The sequence below is a fragment of the Mustela erminea genome, chromosome 19, assembly GCF_009829155.1.
Source record: "Mustela erminea isolate mMusErm1 chromosome 19, mMusErm1.Pri, whole genome shotgun sequence".
NCBI lineage: Eukaryota > Metazoa > Chordata > Mammalia > Carnivora > Mustelidae > Mustela > Mustela erminea.
This window is the reverse complement of record NC_045632.1, coordinates 5,614,648-5,632,986: the sequence shown is the minus strand read 5'-3', so window position 1 is coordinate 5,632,986 and position 18,339 is coordinate 5,614,648. Positions and strand designations below refer to the sequence as shown.

Here is an 18,339-nt window from a genome sequence, read left to right as displayed (position 1 = left end):
ATCCCAGGTCCTGGGATTGAGCCCTGGCTTGGGGGAGTGGGGGCCTCCGCACTCAGCAGGGAGTCACCTTCTCCCTCTCCCTCTGCCCCTCCCCCCACTCACCCCTGCTTCTGCTCATGTGTGCTCTCACTCTCTCTCAAATAATAAATAAAATCTTTAAAAAAATAAATAGCTGAGGGGAAAAAAAATCAGAAGAACATTTCATGGTACATGAAACTCATCTAAAATAAGCCTTTAGTATCCATAAACAGACCTGTCTTGCCTCACTCACAGCCGTGCCCACCAGCTTACAAGTTGTCTGTGGCTGTTTGGGGGTCGCACAGACACCTCCCCAAACACACACACACACACACACACACACACACACAAAGGCAAAACTGTCATCCTCTGGCACTTTCCAGTGCAAGCTTGCTAGCCCCTGTTTTAGAGATGACACCCTAAATGATTGTAGGAAAATGATATAATTAGCTGGGATTTGCTTTACCCCAAGACCAGAGCAGGAAGTGGCCGGGGTTTTGATGACCAAGATTGGCTGTGAGCTGGTAGTTGTTGAAACTGGGCGATGGGTAGACTCATGATACCCATGAGGGGGCTCATGATACCGCTCTATTGTTACATATGTTGGATGTTTTACTGAAAAAAAAAAATTTAATCCAAGTGCCTGAGGCAATTCCAGGCCTCAGTTCCAGGCAATTCCATGGCGGAGACTGGGCACAGCCCCCAAGGCTCTGGGTTCAGGTTAGGACCTCTCTCAGGCCTCTCTCATGGTGGGGGCGGGTCTTGACTGCAGAGACCCTGCAGGAGTACATGAAGGTGGTGATGACCCTCGAGTACGATGAGAAGCCGCCCTACAACATGCTGAGGAGCAGTCTAGAAGACCTGCTACGGGATCTGCGGTCATCAGCCTATGACCCAGTGGACCTCCAGATGGTTCCATAGGTGGGTTCTGGTGGAAGGAGTTTGTGAGTTTGAACCCCACACCCCCCCATGCCCCCAACCCTGCTTCCCGGAAGCCGTTACTCCAGGACCAACTTCCCAGGTAGATGCTGGATTTTTCTGTGGGGTTCTCGAATCTTCCAGTCCTCGGGAATGGCAAGTAGGTCGAGGCTGACTCAAATTGATTTTTCTGTGGGGTTCTCAAACCTTCCAGTCCTCGGGAATGGCAAGTAGCTCCAGGCTGACTCAAATTGATTTTTCTGTGGGGTTCTCGAACCTTCCAGTCCTCGGGAATGGCAAGTAGCCAGGCTGACTCAAATTGGCTTTAAGGAAAAGGGGGATTCATTGGCTCTTGTAACAAGAAACTTCTAAGAGGGAAGCTCTAGGCATGACCAGATTCAGGGCCTGGAAGAGAGTATCAAGATGCCATCGCTCTCTCCATCTTTCTTCATCCCTCTGTCTGTCTGTCTGTCCATCCCACCAGCCCCCTGTAGCCTCTACTTTCCTTTGGGTTGGCTCTCAAACCCCCGTCCCCCGCCCCCATGGCAAACCTCGCTGGCTCTGTGCCCCCACCACACCTGGCTCTTCCCTGTCCACACAGAAAGTCCACAACCTTGTTGCACCGTATTCCCATGTGGGTTGGAAGGCGACTCCTCATGACCAGCGGCTGGGCATTGGCTTGGTTTCCCGCATGTTTGTTCTACAAGCTTGAACACCTGAGTGCATGGGCCTCACTCATGTGTCTGTGGAGGGGGTTCTTACCTGGAAAGCGAGCACTGGATTGCTCTCTGTTGGAGCCGTGTACCCGTCTGCACTCCCGTTAGCCCCTGGGAGGGTGTACAGAAATTGGGGGAGGTCAAACGACATAGCCGAGTTCACTAGCAAGTTACTTCTGGCAAGGCTGCATGGACATGTTCTGAAGGGAAGCTTCCCCGGTGCCCTCTGCTGTCCACGGCGTTGTGATTTCTGTCTTCATGGCAGGCTGGAATCAGAGCTCCGTGTCTGTCTCAGTCAGGGGTTCTCAGAGAGAGGCCATGTTGCCCTGGGGAGGGGGGTGTCTGAAGACCCTTGGTGTTGTCACGAGTGGGGAAAGGGTGCTGCTGGCATCGAGTAGGTGGTGGCTGGGACACCACTCAATGCCCGGAGACACGTAGCCGGCTGCCACTACAGAGACTGAAAGTGAAGGTGTGACCCTGTCCACCCACACGCCTCGCCTGCTGCCTGTATCTCCAGCTCAGCAGACAGCTGTCAGGGAGCCCCACACCCCACACCCTGCCCCACACCTCTCCCCCACTCACCCTGTCCCTCCAGGCGGTGGCCAGCCTCCCTAGTCCATCTCCTCCAGGTCTCTGCCTCCCTCCTCCTCCCGGGATCTCCCAGAGGCACAGTCACTTGTCATAGTCTCCTCTGGCTTGTGTCTGCAATCTCGCCTTCCGCTCTCTGACCAGATGCGCAGAGATGACACCCATATATACCCATCCTTGTATTGTCGCTGGCCGGTCCTGCAGTGCCTTCCTGTCCCCCCAGTACAATGGAAATTTTATTTTATTTTTAAAGATTTTATGTAGGGGCGCCTGGTAGCTCCATCAGTTAAGTACCTGCCTTGGTCTCAGGTTGTGATCCCCGGGTCCTGGGATGGAGCCCTGTATCAAGCTTCCTACGAAGTGAGGTGTGTGCTTGTCCCTCTGCCCCTCCCCCTACTTGGGCACGAGTGAGTGCGCTCTCTCTCTCTCTAACAAATAGAATCTTAAAACAAAACAAAACAAAAACCTAACAGCCCCTTTGAGGATCATTGCAGTTTGGGGTCTGAAACTGAGTAAGTCCCTTGAGGAGCAGGTTTGTGCTACAGTTAGGAACTGAGTGAGGAGGTGCCATTCAAAAAGCCTGGTGACTTCAGAGTAACTGAAAGTTCAATCCCATCTCAGCTTTATGGCAGCTCCTTGCCTTGGCCTGTGAGGCTGACCTCCCCCACTCCCCTCGCCCTCCTCAGTCCCCACTCTGGACCAGCCACACTGTCCACCCCTCAGATTCTAAACCAGGCCAAGCTTGATCCCACCTCAGGACCTTTGCACTTACCATTCCCATTTCCCCCTTCATCTTTGAATGACTGGCTCTTTCTCATTATTGACTCTCAGACCCGAGCCTTCCCTGACTACCCCAGGGAAGTACCTCCCCACCCCCTCTCATCATGTCACCTGTTTTCCACACAGCCCCATCCCCTTCTGGAAGGAAACATGTGTTCAAATAAGCATCTCTACCCCTGCTTCCGCATCATCACCCCAGCAAAGGTTCTTGTTCATGGGAGTATCGCCAGTCTCTATAAAGCACCTGTCACACAGGAGGGACTTCATGGGTGCTCCTTGAATGACTAGGACACTAACAGCCATTTTTGTTGTCTTCCAGAACTTTTGGCTCAAGGTTTGAAATAGAAAAAAACAAAAACAAAAACAAGAAATGTGACTCAAGGCCTGCTGTAGTATCAGATACGCTTCTAGAAGGATCCCTTGAATGTGCACGCCTACTGCTACTTTAAGCAACACTGTGACTCAGTCTTGCCTAGCATCAGGGAACCCAGCAGTTAGGCTCCAGATAATGTGAACTCCTGCACTTGACTGTCCTGTCCTTTCAGCCATCATCTCCCACCAGCCACTGGGGTTGGAGGCAGAGAAGACCCCTAAACTCATGATAGGGGGTGAGACCCTTCCCACTACTCTTAGCACCTCTATGCTTCAGTAATAAATTGTTGCACTGGAGATGGAGAATTGAGTGTCTGAAAAAGGATTTCTCTTTGGAAAAGTTTACCTTCTCTTTTTCTCCATCTATCTATCCCTTCAAACTTTCATCCCTCTATCCAAAGTTTCATGTAGATACCCGTCCTTCCAGGCAACCACCCATTTTTCCAGCCATCCATTCTTACATTCATCCAACCAACTACCCATCCCACACATCCATTTATCCAGCCATCTACCCATCCATCCACCCACCCACCCATCTTTCCGTCCATCCATCCATCCACCCATCTACCCATCCATTTACTCATCCATCCATCTATCCATCAATCCATCGTCCATCCATCCACCCACCCATGCTTCCATCCGTCCATTTTTCCAGCCATCCAATCTTTTTTTTTTAAGATTTTATTTATTTATTTGACAGAGATCACAAGTAGGCAGAGAGGTAGGCAGGTCGGAGGGAAAGCAGGCTCCCCACCAAGCAGAGAGCCTGATTCAGGACTCGATCCCAGGACCCCAGAGCTGAAGGCAGAGGCTTAACCCACTGAGCCACCCAGGCACCCCCCAGCCATCCATTCTTACATTTATACAAATGAACTATCCACCCATCCATTTATCTAGTCATCTACCCATCCATCCATCCATCCATCTACCCATCCATCCATCCATCCATCCATCATCCATCCACCCACCCACCCATCTTTCCATCCATCTTTTTTTCCATCCATCCATCCTTCCATTCACCCGTCCATCTATTTACTCACCCAGTCATTCTTCCATCTATCCATCTAACCTTCCTATACTTTTCCATCATCCACTCTCCCACCCACCTTTCTTCCTTTTCACCCATCTGCTCATTCTCCCATCCATGTACCTTCCTCCTCCATACATTTATCCTTTTATGAAACATATTCAGCAGCCATATCTTGACACTCATCATGCTTCTCAGAGGATCCTGATGAACAAGACACACTGAGGTCCTTGAGTTTACGGACCCTCCAATCAAGTGGAAGGAGAAGCCATCAAGTGAGACGACAGCTTAGGGCTGTGCTCCACATCCTGGAGGAAAGGCGCGGTGCTGTGATGGAGACCAAGGGGAGGGGAGGCACCTTGACAGAGAGTCTAGATAGAGCGACGGTGGAGGAGGCAGGCACAGCTGCCCCCAGGGAGCATGAGGCCTGGGCAGTGGCCATGGCTGGAGGAAGGGAGGGCCTATGGGGAGATTTTGGTGCCCATTCTTTGTCTTCTACACCTCGCCTCTACCTCCAAGTGAAACTCTGGCCCAGAGTTGATTAGATATTTATGGTGCAGGGGCTGGTGGTGGGTTTTTTGTTTTGCTTTGTTTTTGTTGTTGTTGTTGTTGTTGTTCAGTAATTTTTACTACAGGGCACCTGGGTGGCTCAGTCAGTTGGGCATCTGCCTTCAGCTCAGGTCATGGTCCTGGAGGCTAGGGATCGAACGCCACACTGAGGTCCCTGCTGAGCAGGGCCTCTGTTTCGCCCTCTCCCTCTGCTCCTTCTCTCTCTCTCTCTCTCTCTCTCTCTCTCAAATAAATAAATAAATAAAATCTTTTAAAAAATAAAGGGGTGCCTGGGTGTCTCAATGGGTTAGAGCCTCTGTCTTCAGCTCAGGTCGTGATCCCAGGGTCCTGGGATTGAGCCCTGCCTCGGGCTCTCTGCTCACCAGGGAGCCTGCTTCCCCCTCTCCCTCTGTCTGCCTCTCTGCCTACTTGTGATCTCTGTCAAACAAATAAATAAAAATTTTTTTTAAATGAGTTAAATTAAAAATTAATTTTTACTACAGGATACCTTCTGTAAATGCAGGTATGTAGTGCGTCTCCAAGAGGGGTCCCAGGAGGCAGCTGGGAAGGACTAACCCATTTCCCTTGACTTACAAAGTATTTTTCTTGTGATCAAAGCTTGATTCCAAGACTAGTACAAGTAGAATCCCTCCCAGATGAGACCCCAGAAACAATAGCAAATGTTCACAGAGACTCCCTTACTGAGATTAAAAAACAAAACTCCACCGAGCAAATTTTAAAGATCTTGTTGGCTCTTATTAGTGATTCATGAATCCGGAAACAACCAATGGAGCCAAGGGAAAGGCACTCCAGGGAACGGCCGAAGTGAAAGACTTCTAAAGGGCAGAAGAGGGCAGTAAGTTGTAGGAGGCCCAAAACAGGTTGCTCGTTGCAAGGTCGCCTTCCCTCAGGGGTCTGTTGGGCAGAGTACTTGACTAGCGCCAATCGGGCGATTCCGGCACAGCTCAGTTCAGATTCCGCGTCTGGGTGAGCTGAAACTGCACGCCCGGGTTAGGGAAACTGGAGCTTAGCATAAGCAACTCCATGTTGGGACTACTGTTGTCTTATTTTTCACGCTGTGCTGGAAGTTGACAGAATTTCACTGCTTTTGATGGGAGACACTACAAATACAAATGATAATGGCTGTTGATGGAAGATGTAGTAGACAGTATTTTTTCAGAGCCGGCATGCTCTGGGAACAACGTGTGGGAGGCATTGGCTGCCCTGCCTTTCAACGCGGCTCAAACAGCCTGTTGGCTCTTCTACCGACACTAAAGTGTCAGGAAATTGGTTTCTGACTTACCCTTTATGCTGTTACAACTGTGGGATCAAAGGATTGTTGCCACTTGTTACTGCGCAGTATTTTTCAGTTCTCTCTCAAAATCTCCCCAGTGGCTCTCTCGAACAAATAACATTGGGAAAATCCTCAGTTTGGTTGAAGTGCTGAAATTACATTTTCATTCTGAAAAAAAACCTGCCCAAATTCTTGATTTTTTAAAGTAAGCCATGTGGACGCCGGCTGGCTCAGTTGGTAGAGCATGTGACTTTTTTTTTTTAAAGATTTTATTTATTTATTTGACAGAGAGACAGTGAGAGAGGGCATACAAGCAGGAAGTGTGGGAGAGGGAGAAGCAGGCTTCCCGCTAAGCAGGGAGCCCGATGCAGGGCTCTATCCCAGGACCCCGGGGGGAGCACAATCTGAGCTGAAGGCAGATGGTTAACGACTGAGCCATCCAGGCACCCCAAGCATGTGACTTTTGATCTCAGGGTTGTGAGTTCAAGTCCCATGCTGGGTGTAGAGATTACTTAAAATCTTTTTTTTTTTTTTTTAATAAAAATAGGGGCACCTGGCTGGCTCAGTGGGTTAAAGCCTCTGCCTTCTGCTCAGGTCATGGTCTCAGGGTCCTGGGATCGAGCCCCACATTGGGCTCTCTGCTTGGTGGGGAGCCTGCTTTCCCCCCTTCCCCGCCTGCCTCTCTGCCTACTTGTGATCTCTCTCTCTGTCAAATAAATAAATAAAAATACTAAAAAATAATAATAAAAAATAAAAATAAAAAGCTAATGTACTGTATGTTAATTAATTGAACATAATAAAAAATAAAAATAGGGGTGCCTGGGTGGCTCAGTCATTAATGGTCTGCCTTCAGCTCAGGTCATGATCCGAGGGTCCTCAGATCGAGCCCCACATCGGGTTCTCTGCTTGGCGGGTGGCCTGCTTCTCCCTCTCACTCTGCTGCTCCCCTGCTTGTGTTCCCTCTCTCGCTGTGCCTTTCTCTGTCAAATAAATAAATAAAATCTTTTTTTAATTAAAAAATTAAAGAAATAAAGCCTTTAAAAAACAAATAAAGGGTGCCTGGGTGGCTCAGTGGGTTAAGCCGCTGCCTTCGGCTTGGGTCATGACCTCAGGGTCCTGGGATCGAGGCCCACCTCGGGCTCTCTGCTCAGCAGGGAGCCTGCTTCCCTCTCTCTCTCTCTGCCTGCCTCTCTGTCTACTTGTGATCTCTCTCTGTCAAATAAATAAATAAAATCTTAAAAAAAAAATAATCCATGTTGGGAAGCCTATTTAATTTTTATTTTTCCTTATGATTTCCAATATCTGTTTAGCAGCAGAATTATGCAAATTGAAAGAACAGAAAACAGTGTTTTCTGTAGTGTGCTCTGTATTTACACTAACTTCTTGGGACACCCAAGTGGGGCAGTCAACTAAGAGTCCAACTCTTGGGTTCAGTTCAGGTTGTGATCTCACAGTGGTGAGAATAGTCCCACCATGGGCTCTGCACTCAGCATGGAGTCTTCTTGAGATTCTCTCTCCCTCTCTCTCTTAAATAAGTAAATAAATCTTAAAAAAAAAAAAAACTTCTTGAATGTGTTTTTTAAAATCTATGAAAAATGTATCTCTTTACATGTCAAGGTGATTCTTTTTTTTAAGATTTTATTTATTTGAGAGAGAGCGAGAGAGGTCAAGTGAGCACAGAGGGAGAGGGAGAAGCGGACTCCCTGCTGAGCAGAGAGCTGGGAGGAGGGCCTCCAACCCAGGACCTTGTCATCATGACCTGAACAGAAGACAGACTCTTAATTGACTGAGCCACCCAGGTGCCCCTGTCAAGGCTATTCTTTTGTGTGTGTGTGTGTGTTTTAAGAATTTATTTATTTATTTGACAGACAGAGATCACAAGTAGGCAGAGAGGCAGGCAGAGAGGGAGAGAAGAGGAAGCAGACTCACCGCTGAGCAGAGAGTCCGATGCGGGGCACGATTCTGGGACCCTCAGATCATGACCTGAGCCGAAGGCAGACTCTTAATCCACTGAGCCACCCAGGCACCCCTACAAAACGATTTTAATCCCTAAAGAATTTTATTCTTTTACATGAACTAAATACCAGCAAGGAACAACTGGCATCATCCTGTAGGGTGTTGAAAATGGGAATAAGAAATGAGAGCACTGCTCCTATTTTGTGGGTAGACGCTATTTTTAAAACTCATTGAGCCGGAGATGCCGCATAATCCTGAAGAAGGGCAAAGCAAATTGCGCCATGAAGGATGGAATTTGACACATCGAAATTTTGTTTAAAGACTTTTATTTTTCAGTAATCTCTGCACTCCGTGTGGGACTCGAACCCACGAACCTGAGCTCAAAAGTCACTCCCTCCACTGACTGACCTAGCCAGGTGTCCCCCGACACTGTACTGGATCATGATGATGAAGTCCCAGAACCTAAGTCAGGTTCGGTGGGGTGAGGTTCGGAGCTGATGACTAAAGAAAGAATTCTTAAGACATCTTTGGTGCAAAATGGTGGTTTATTAAAGCACGGGGACAGGACCCGTGGGCAGGAAGAGCTGCTGCCCCGGGCATGTAAGGAGTGGCTGGTTATATACACAGGAGTTGGGTAGGTGAGGACAAAGGGTTGTTCAGAAGGGCTATTGGGGTAAAGAAGACTGTCAGGATATTGAAGGCCTGGTTACTATCAAGCCAAGGCCACTTTCTCTCTAATGAGGCACTAACATAAAGACAATTGGGAGTCTCCTGGTGGAATGTTACATTCCTGCTATCAAACGTCCTTGTTAGTGAGATTTAGGTTTTAAAAGAAATTTAACTTTATTTACTTTTCCTTCTACCTCCGTCTCCTTTGGTTTTTTATGGAGGGGAGGGTGACGTTAGGGCTTGAGGAACTGAGTTATGTGTCTTTGGAAATTGGGCTATTGATAAGGCAACTTCTTTGTTGTAAATCTCAAGGACATTTGTAAACCAAGAGAGACTCCTGCCTTGCAGGACTGTGATCTCTGCAAGATAACCATTTGCTCTTCTTTTAGGGCAATCAGGGGTGCCTGTGAAATGTCACACATATTACCAAGGGGAGTGGGTGGAGAGGGGGTGCAAGGCACCAGCCCCTGCTTCATCCTCAGCCAGCCTCCTGCTCCCTCATCAATGGTGCTAAGGTTGAGCATGTTTTCTCATTAATAGACACAACAGGATAAAAAAAGGTAAATGGACATTCGTGGGTGATTTCAGAAGGGAGAGCTCTGATGCCCTATAAGCAGAGTCAACTGCAGACCCTACAAGAAGAGACAGACCTAACCTTGAATATACTTGACCTTGCACGGGAATGTGTTCCACTCTGCCAGAGGGCGGGAAGACAGGCTTTCCTTATTCCCACCCCGCCCCCCAACAGCTCAGCCAATAAGAAGTCAGTATACTTCCAACTCCCAGTTTACTCCAATGGACTTTTAGTTTATAAGAGCCCTCCCTGCCCTTTTTCTCCATAAATGCGTGCTCCTGCTTTGTTCTTCAGACTTGCCTGCAGTTTCCGGAGAAGGTTTTTTGTTTTTTTGGTTTGTTTGGGCTTTTTTGGTTCACAGCACTCTTTTATTCCCCCAGTAAATCCATTTTTGCTGGTAAAGGAACTGGCAGTTTTTATTTTAAGATCAACACAATATATTTTTTAAAGATTTTATTTATTGGACAGAGATCACAAGTAGGCAGAGAGAGAGGAAGGGAAGCAGGCTCCCTGCTGAGCAGAGAGCCCGATGCGGGGCTCGATCCCACGACCGTGGGGTCATGACCTGAGCTGAAGGTAGCAGCTTTAACCCACTGAGCCACCCAGGCGCCCCTAAGATCAACACAATATTGCAATGTTAATGGAACATAGACCAAAACTGCAAGGAATTTTACAAGCCAATTCAAAAAGAAGACACTGGTGAGAACCAAAACCTCCGGGACATATGAAGGAAGAGGTATATAATTTAGATAACCTGTCGTTTATTTCAGAAAATCCGCGAATTATTTTCTCTGTGGTGAAAATACACAAGTTGGGTTCCCAGGAGGCAAGCTCAGAGTGTTCCTGAGGAAGCGCCCCGGGGTTGGTGGGGGAGGGGGGGAAGCTCTGGAGCTAGAACATCCCTGCAGAGTGGTCCCGGTTCAGAGCGGACCCTTACACCAGGCGGGCTGCCCTGGGAAGGGGCAAGAGCTCCGCCAAGGTGCTCTCTGCCCTTGCCCCCTTGTTGGACCCGTCATATTCATTGCCACCCTCACCGCCCCCACAGCAACCCTATGAGTTCGGTTTCTTGCATCCACTTTACAGAGGGGGCGACTGGGAAGTAAAGTGACTTGCTCGAGCTCAGGCTGGTAATTGGCGCCAGGGCTTAATTTTGAGCCCGTTCTGCCCATAACCACAGCAGGGGGCTTCCCACTCACTAGTTGGCAACCTGTTTCCATGGAAGACTCTTCTCTCAGGAGTTGTCCCCCCGATGTGTCACTTGCAGATCTTGATCTCTGAATACTCGGTGGTGCTAGAGCCCTCCGGGTCCCGAGGCTTCCAAGGCCTCAGCCCGTGGAAGGTGAGGGAGGCGTAATGGAGCTCGGACTCCTCCTCCAAGGTGGGCGGGGCCACGACTGGGGGCGGGCAGGCTAAGGGGATGCTTCCCGGATACTCTGGCTGGTAACCCTGAATGGAGGTGCCCAGTTAGGATAACGGGAGCTGGCAGACGGCAAGGAGGATCCACAAGCAAACCTGGAAACTGAGCACTTAGTCTTTCATCCATTCGTTCCACAAACATTGGCTGCGCCCACATTCATTCATTCAATAAATATTTGAGAATAGTAATGCCTGGCCGTCAGTAATCAGTTACCAAGCTCCCAGATCCCTCATTCCTTAATGGTTTAATTCCTTAAGCCATTAAGGAGACAAGGTTATCGCCATTTATCAGGTGGAGAAAGTGAAGCTAAGTAAATATCCCCCAAATCACACGCTGAGTTATTGGTAGGGCCAAGACTAACACCCAGGTCTCTCTGGTCCCAGTGTCTGCCCTGCCAGGCCCTCCCTGGCTCTTTGGTGGGGGAACAGGGCAGACATCGTCCGTTACACCAGCTAGCTCACAGTGGGGATAGCTGACATTCTAGTAGTAGTCAATTAGACAACTATCTAATAGTAAATTGTGATAGGATGCTCAGGATTAGGGTGGGTGGTGTGAGAAGACACGGATTTGTTCAGAGCTGAACTGCCCTCAGGGACCACCCAGTATTTCAGAAGTTCAGGCAAACACAATTACAAAATTATACCATGAACCCTAAAAGCAAAGGACGTTGTGTGGTAAAAGGCCCAGTGTGTCCGAAGAAAGGGTTGACCCTTTGCCCCAGCCCCTGGGAGGGAAGCTCTAAGCCAGTGGAAGGCCCTGTCTGATGAGAACATCTCCGTTCACCTGGGACCTCGGGCCACACAGTATCAGCTTGACATCTAGAGGGGCTGGAGACCACGTAACAAAGGTCAGTCTACAGGTGCTCCATACTCACGTGACTGACCCCCAGTAGAAACCCAGGACACAAGGCAAGGGTGAGCTTCCCTGGTGGCATTACCGCCCCCCTGCCCACACCTCACCCCCCTGCCTCTCATCACACACCAGTGCTGCGAAAAATCAGCACTGTCTATGGGACTCCGTGGGGAGAGACACCTGGAAGGTTCTTTTACAGAAGTCCCCGTGGCAGAGTCCAGGGGCCCTCCCCTCAGCTGCTGTGATCTATTCTCTTCCCTGAAATAAACTAGCCACGAGTATAACAGGTCCTCGTGAGTTCTGGGAGGACTTATGGTGAGCTGTTGAAGCTGAGAGTGGTTTGGGGACCCCTGAATTTTGTAGTTATTTTGGGGAGACCCCCTGGCATCCTGTGTCGGGGAGGAGAGAGAGGAAGGAGGGGAAGACAGGCCTGGGGTCCAGGGAGAGATGAGGAGATGGGGATAGGGAGGGTCCAAGTGAACACAGGAAGACAGACAGATGCTGGTGGTCTTTGGCTCTGCAAGGTGAGTCAGAAAGCAGAGGGGAGAGTGACTCCCAGGTTGCTGGCCTGGGAGATTGAGTCCACGGGGACCAGGGAACAACAGCCTGTTTGAGGCATGATGACCATCTGAGTCGTCTAGAGGGGTGTGGCCGTGACCATCCTGGGGTGGTGCCCAGATAGCATCCTGACAGACGGAGGGTTCATCACTCACCCAGGAGAGAGAACCCAGCATGTGGGTGGCATCCGTCCCACCAGCCGCAGGCCAGGAAGCCTGTTTCCTGCAGATCTTCACCCTGAAGGGGAGGCCAGGACCCGTCAGCAGCCCTGCTGACTCACTGCCATGCCCACTGAAGAGGCTGACAGGAGGGGACGTACAGAGCCTGTCCACCTGTGAGAATGGGCATGGCCGGGATCCCCAGTTCTCACAGCCTCGGCACCATCTGGGCTCCTCCAGCTGGGGCTGCCTGGGACCCCAGGACTCACACCCCTTCCGCCCCATGCCCTCGCCCTTTCTCCCAGAGGCAACACTCACATGAAGAAGATGAGGCAGGGACAGAGACTGAGCAGGCCAGCAACACCGGCACCCGCGATGGCCCCCAGAACGAATCCTCCCTCAAGCTCTGGCTTCCCTGCAGGTGAGTGGGGCTGCCAGTGAGTCACCCCCAAGCCCCAGGACTCTGGTGCCCCCTCCTCGGGCTCTCACCTTCTTTGGTCCCCAACTAGCGGAACACCAGGACTCTGCCCCCCACCCTTCCTCTCCCTCACCCACTCCCTTTTGGCCCAGCCCCACCCCCAGACTGTCTTTTCTAGGTTCCAGACTCCCTCCTCCTACACCTCTGCCCCCCCCGCCCTCCCCCCCACAGCTCCTGGACCTGGGAGCAGCAGGACAGCGGCACTCTGTTTCCCATGTGCATTCCGGGCCTCGCAGCTGAGTCTGAGGCCGGAGCCCAGTGGCCCACTGAGCCTCAGGGAGCTGTTGGCCCAGGGCCCTGCAGAGCTGGAGATGACAGTCCAGGAGGCGTTGCTGTGGTTCCCCTCCAGCAGCTCCTCCCCCAGCCGCCAGCGCAGGGTGGGGGCCGGCTGGGCTCGGGAGGAGCAGTTACAGTGCAGCCCCTCGCCCTCCCAGGAGCAGGAGGGGCTGAGCAGCCGCGGGGGATCTGCGGGAGAAAGAGGAAGGGTCAGCGGTGCCGCTGCTCCCCAGGCCCCGGGCAGCCTGCCCCCAGGGGTCCCCACACTCACAGACCACAGAGAGATGCAGGGAGACCTGCCGGGAGCCCAGCGGGTTCTGAGCTTGGCAGGTGAATTTGCTCTCGTCGCCCAGCTCCACTCGGGGCAGCTCCAGGAGCCCCTGCTCCCAGCGCCAGGAGGGGCCCAGAGTCCGGCTCCCCTGGACCCAGCTCAGGGTGGCGGGAGGGTTGCTGTCAGCAGCACAGACCAGGAGCAGAGTCTCCCCTTCCAGGACTGGAAGAGCTGAGCCCTTCCCTGGGTACTTCAGTTCTGGGGCCAGAGAGGGAGAGAGCACACTTGCACTCAGTCCAGGCCAGAGGCTTCAAAGCCCTGGTCCTTTTCTCCCTCCTCCATTTCTCCTAAGTTGGGAAGGGATCTCTACACGTAGTCTTGCAAGCAGCGTTACGGTGATATGATTTATGTATCAGACAATTCCATTCACACGCCACTTACAGAGAGTCGTGGGGTAACCCTCACCACAATCAATTTTAGAATGTTTTCATCACCCCCCAAAACTGCCCCCTGCACCCCCCCAGCTGCCTCCCCCCTTACTAATCTCCCTAACCTCCAGCCCCTGACAACCCCTAACCTAACTTTCTGTCCCTGTGGATCTGTCTCTTCTGAACATGGCCTAAGTAGAATCACATGCCACAGGGGCTCTTGAGTCTGGCTAGTTTTGCAGGGCATGACATTTCCAAGGTTCTCCAGCCTTGTGGCGCCTGCCAGGGCCTTGCTCCTGTTCATGCAGAATCAAGTTCATCGCATGGACAGACCGCCTTGTGCTTATCCATCCATTGATGGACACTGACCGCTTCGAGGCGAGGGCTCTTTTTTATTTTTTTCAAAGATTTGTTTATTTGTTGACAGAGACCAGAGGCAGGGGGAACAGGAGAGGGAAAAGCAGACTCTGCTGAGCAGGGAGCCCAATGCGGGGCTTGATCCCAGGACCCCCCGGATCATGACCTGAGCCGAAGGCAGACGCTTAACCCACTGAGCCACCCAGGCACCCCAAGGCAAGTGCCCTTAACTGTACTTCCCCCTCTCTATCCTGAACTGCTGAACACCCCTCGCTCACAAGTATCCAAAATTCAAGTACCAGACCCCTCAAGGCTCTTCAGGACGTGACCTCTACCTCTTCGCCTCCTTCTCCCACCTTCCCCCCTTGTCTCAGGAGTAGGGCAACCACACTGTGTGTTCTAAAATTCACAAAGGAGGAAGGGGAGTTCAGAACGAAGTCTCCCTTCCATGCGGACTCCCCAGATTGTGGGGTACAGCCCAGAGAAATGCTCCTCTGTTCACAAGGGAGGCAGGCAACAAATCCTGCTCCTCAAAGGCAATGATGATTGCCAGTTTCTCATGTGGCCTTCCAGAGCTATTCAAGGCAGCCTTATCTAGGAGCATTGAAAATATACTTCCCTGAGGCCCCACGGTTTGGCTTCTGGACATAAAATGTATAGTCCTGTTCCTCAGAGCACTGGCACCCTCCAGGAGCTGGGTAGAAATGCAGAACCAGAGGTCCCTCGAGCCTCCTGAGTCACATCTGCATTGTCACAAGATCGCTGAGAAATCAGGTGCTCGACAGCTTGTGGGGTACAGCCCAGAGAAATGCTCCTCTATTCACAAGGGAAATATCCGAAGCAGCATTATTATGGAAACTAAAACCTGTGAACAGCTCCAGCGCCCATCAAGAGTGGAATGTGAGGGGTGCCTGGGTGGATCAGTGGGTTAAAGCCTCTGCCTTCAGCTCAGATCATGATCCCAGGGTCCTGGGATTGAGTCCCGCATCAGGCTCCCTGCTCCGTGGGAGCCCGCTTCCCCCTCTCTCTCTGCCTGCCTACTTGTAATCTCTCTCCCTCTCTCTGTCAAATAAATAAAAATCTTAAAGGAAAAAAAGAAAGAGTGGGATGTGAAACTGACGTGATACCTACAGACAAAGAGAGGCAAAAATTACAGCCACCAGCAACATGGAGCAATGTCAAGAACACGGGGTGACGTCCCATCAGAATAATCAAAGGGGCTATGACCCAGCAAATCCACTCCCAGGAGTAGATCCCAAAGACGTGGAAGCAGAGAGTCAAGCAGATCCCTGTATGGAAATTTTCAGAGCTGCCCTGTTGACAGGAGCCCCGAAGTGGAAATAACCCAAATGTCCATCCGCGGACAGCCGGACGGCCGGACGGTGGTCTCTCCATACAACAGAATAATACTCAGCCTAACGAGGAGTGAACCTCTGACCCGCGCTACGGCAGGGATGAACCTTGATCATGTCGTCCTGAGTGGAAGAAGCCAGACACGTGTTTAGGAAAATTACAAGAAAACAGAAGGTACATGGACGTGTTAATTAACTGGATCGTGTGCCTCCTTTGGCGGTGTAAACGTATATCAAATCTACATCTGTGAAGTCTCAACTTGTACGATTTAAATAGATGCAAGTTATTCATCAATTATACCTTCATCAAAAATAAAGTAAAATCTAGAGAAAGGATGGTGACACAGTGTCCAGTGTAGTGGCTCTCTCTGAGGCCAGATGGAAAGGGCCGAAATTAGGAAGGAACATTTTAGGGGGTTCCAAAGGTGGGGTTGCTGTTCTTTTTTTCTTAGGCTCTGCGCCCAGTGCGGGACTCATACTCATGACCCTAAGATCAAGACTTGCAGGCACCATGGACTGAGCCAGTCAGGCGCCCCAGGCACCTTAACCCGGGTGGTGAGTACCAAGGTGTTCATTGGATGGTGATTCTTTGTAACTTGCCTGTATTTGACAAAAAGGTTTTGCATATAATGAATAGTAATCAAAGATCCTGGAGGGGGTGCCTCCCAGCTCTGCTCTCCCTGTGTGTGGACCTGGCCCTCCCAGGTTGGCTTCGAGCTCCAGGCTCTACTCGGCTGGGGGGATGTGCTCCCATCCAGCCTTAGGGAGGGGGCCCTCCTCCCGACCCACCTGTGCAGTTTCCTCGGGAGATGGTGATGCTCAGGTTCTGTGGGGCATCTGGAACAGAGAGACACAGTGACGAACGGGGTTGGAACTGGCCCTTCCCCTGCCATCCATCCCCAGGAGAAACAGGAATGGGAACTGACACAGACAAGCCCTGTGTCCTCCCTGCAGCCCCTCTGAGCCTCCCCGATCCACCCCGCAGGTACCCAAGTCCAGGCCCTGCACGCACAGGAGACATTGAGCGTAATGGTGCTTTGGGTGCTCACGCCAGCCCTGGGGAAGGTCACCCGACAGGTGAGGTTGGTGCCGTGGTCCTGTGGGTGGGGGGTGAGCAGGATCTCCGAGGAGTTAGAGGCCTCCAAGTCCAGTCCCGGGGTTCTGAGGGCAGCCCCCATCCAGGAGATGGTGAAGGGCGTCGCCCCATCACAGGCCCCCGGCACAGAGCATGTCAGGTAGCTGGGGCGGCCGGACTCCAGGGGCTCCTTGACCTGGATATCCGGGGTCTGTGTTAGCGCTAGAGAGGAGAGAAGGAGAGTCTGGACCCCAGAGGGGACTCCCATGTATGCCTCTGAAACAGGTCAGGTTCACCCCAACCCTGACCTGACCGTGCTACCTTCTCCCCATTAAAGATGAGCAGCTGGGGCTCTGCTGCTGCCCTTGAGGACACACCCCTCGCCCCGTAATTGGCTCTTGGGGACCTTCCCTACCTGTCACATGCACAGTGAGCCTGTTACTTCTGAAACGGTGTCTCATGAGACCTCTGTACAGGTGAAAGTAATAGTTTCCACTGTGTCGCCTCTGCGCGTCCGTGATGCTCAGGGAGCAGTCGCCCGCTCCAGGGTCTCCGGAAAGGTGGAGACCTTTCCTCTTCGTCCCTCTGACTGGGCTCTTTGTGGCCATGGGAACTGCCGCTCTAGGATTATCCTTTAACCGGTACCAGGAGCCGTAAACATGTGTAGCGTTGTTCGCGCGGAGCCCAGGGTAGGAGAAGGAGCAGGGCACGTGGACGCACAGACCGTCCTGCACCGTCACTGCGCCCTGCACCCGGAGCTCATACCCCGGATCCCCCTGCAGGGACCCTGCAGGGACACCAAGGCTCAGCAGCCGTGTCAGGACCAGCACCGCCCCCTGCTCCTGGGGACCCCTGGCCCTCAGCCCACTCACCGGCCCACAGCAGGGGCAGCAGCAACAGCATCTCCATGGTCCCAGGGGCTGTCCTCAGTCCGTCTGGCTTCTGGACGTGCCTGTCTGTTCCAGAAGGAAGCTCCGACAGGAAGGTTCTTGGGGGAAGAAGAGGGTAGTGACCGTCAACCGAAGAGGAACCTCAGGAAGGGAACTGTGAAGTCCTGACAAATCCCTTCTTCCAACTTCTCCTTTCCCAGATGAACAAGTAGAGGCAGAAAGGACCCAGGGCTTGCCTACAGAGGGAAGGAGCCTGGCATGGGGCTCGGGGGAGGGCGGCCCTGGCAGTGGGGTTTTCAGGGGGAATGGGTGAGGAAGGGCTCCAGGTGAGGTGCCGGGGGAAGGAATCATTCATTCATTCATTCATTCATTCACCAGGCACCATCTACTCCCTGCAAGGGCTGGGGACAAAGGGGAGAACAGGACCCACCTGACTCCTGTCCGCAGGCACCATGCCTCATGCCCCCCAACACCCAATGCCCTCTGGTTCCCCAAGAGCACCCAGTTTCCCCACAAGCCTTGGGGCCGTGTCTGCAGCCCACCCACGCTCCCAACTCCACAGTGAGAAGCCGGCAGGGACCCACAGTCCCTGCACTCAGAAGGGCCTCACACTTGGGGTCACCACCTTGAAAGCCTTAATAATTTTATTTCTTTTTTAAGGATCTTTTTTTTTTTTTAAGGACCTGGGGCTCGAACTTACAACTCTGCGGTCAAGACCTGAGCTGAGATCAAGAATTTGGATACTTGAGGGCGCCTGGGTGGCTCA

At 51.8% G+C, this 18,339-nt stretch overlaps 2 protein-coding genes across 6 annotated transcripts in view; one reads left to right on the top strand and one right to left on the bottom strand.

Moving 5' to 3' along the window:
- Nucleotides 1-5,056, top strand: part of VRK3 (VRK serine/threonine kinase 3) — a 33,553-nt gene extending 28,497 nt beyond the window's left edge. For 3 of the 4 annotated variants that reach the window (XM_032324556.1, XM_032324558.1, XM_032324559.1), the window contains exons 14-15: nt 791-939; nt 3,340-3,689. In XM_032324556.1, the coding sequence (XP_032180447.1) occupies nt 791-939 (149 nt within the window). In that variant the 3' untranslated portion in view covers nt 3,340-3,689. Of the gene's footprint in view, nt 1-790; nt 940-3,339; nt 3,690-4,617 lie in introns of those variants that run through there. The other variant, XM_032324557.1, reaches the window with a different exon arrangement.
- Nucleotides 5,057-10,013: 4,957 nt separating this feature from the next.
- On the bottom strand, nt 10,014-17,691 carry SIGLEC11 (sialic acid binding Ig like lectin 11). Of its 2 annotated transcripts, XM_032326040.1 has the most exons (9): nt 17,556-17,691; nt 17,099-17,470; nt 16,621-16,905; nt 16,398-16,445; nt 13,472-13,729; nt 13,105-13,389; nt 12,765-12,861; nt 12,444-12,525; nt 10,014-10,907 (listed from the first exon to the last, which is right to left on the bottom strand). In XM_032326040.1, the coding sequence occupies exons 1-9, from the start codon at nt 17,590-17,592 to the stop codon at nt 10,716-10,718; spliced, it is 1,656 nt and encodes a 551-aa protein (XP_032181931.1). In that variant the 5' UTR covers nt 17,593-17,691; the 3' UTR covers nt 10,014-10,715. The 2 variants fall into 2 exon arrangements, with proteins under 2 accessions (XP_032181931.1, XP_032181932.1); XM_032326041.1 differs by lacking the exon at nt 12,444-12,525 and having other exon boundaries at nt 10,771-10,907; nt 17,556-17,690.
- Between the last annotated feature and the right edge of the window lie 648 nt (nt 17,692-18,339).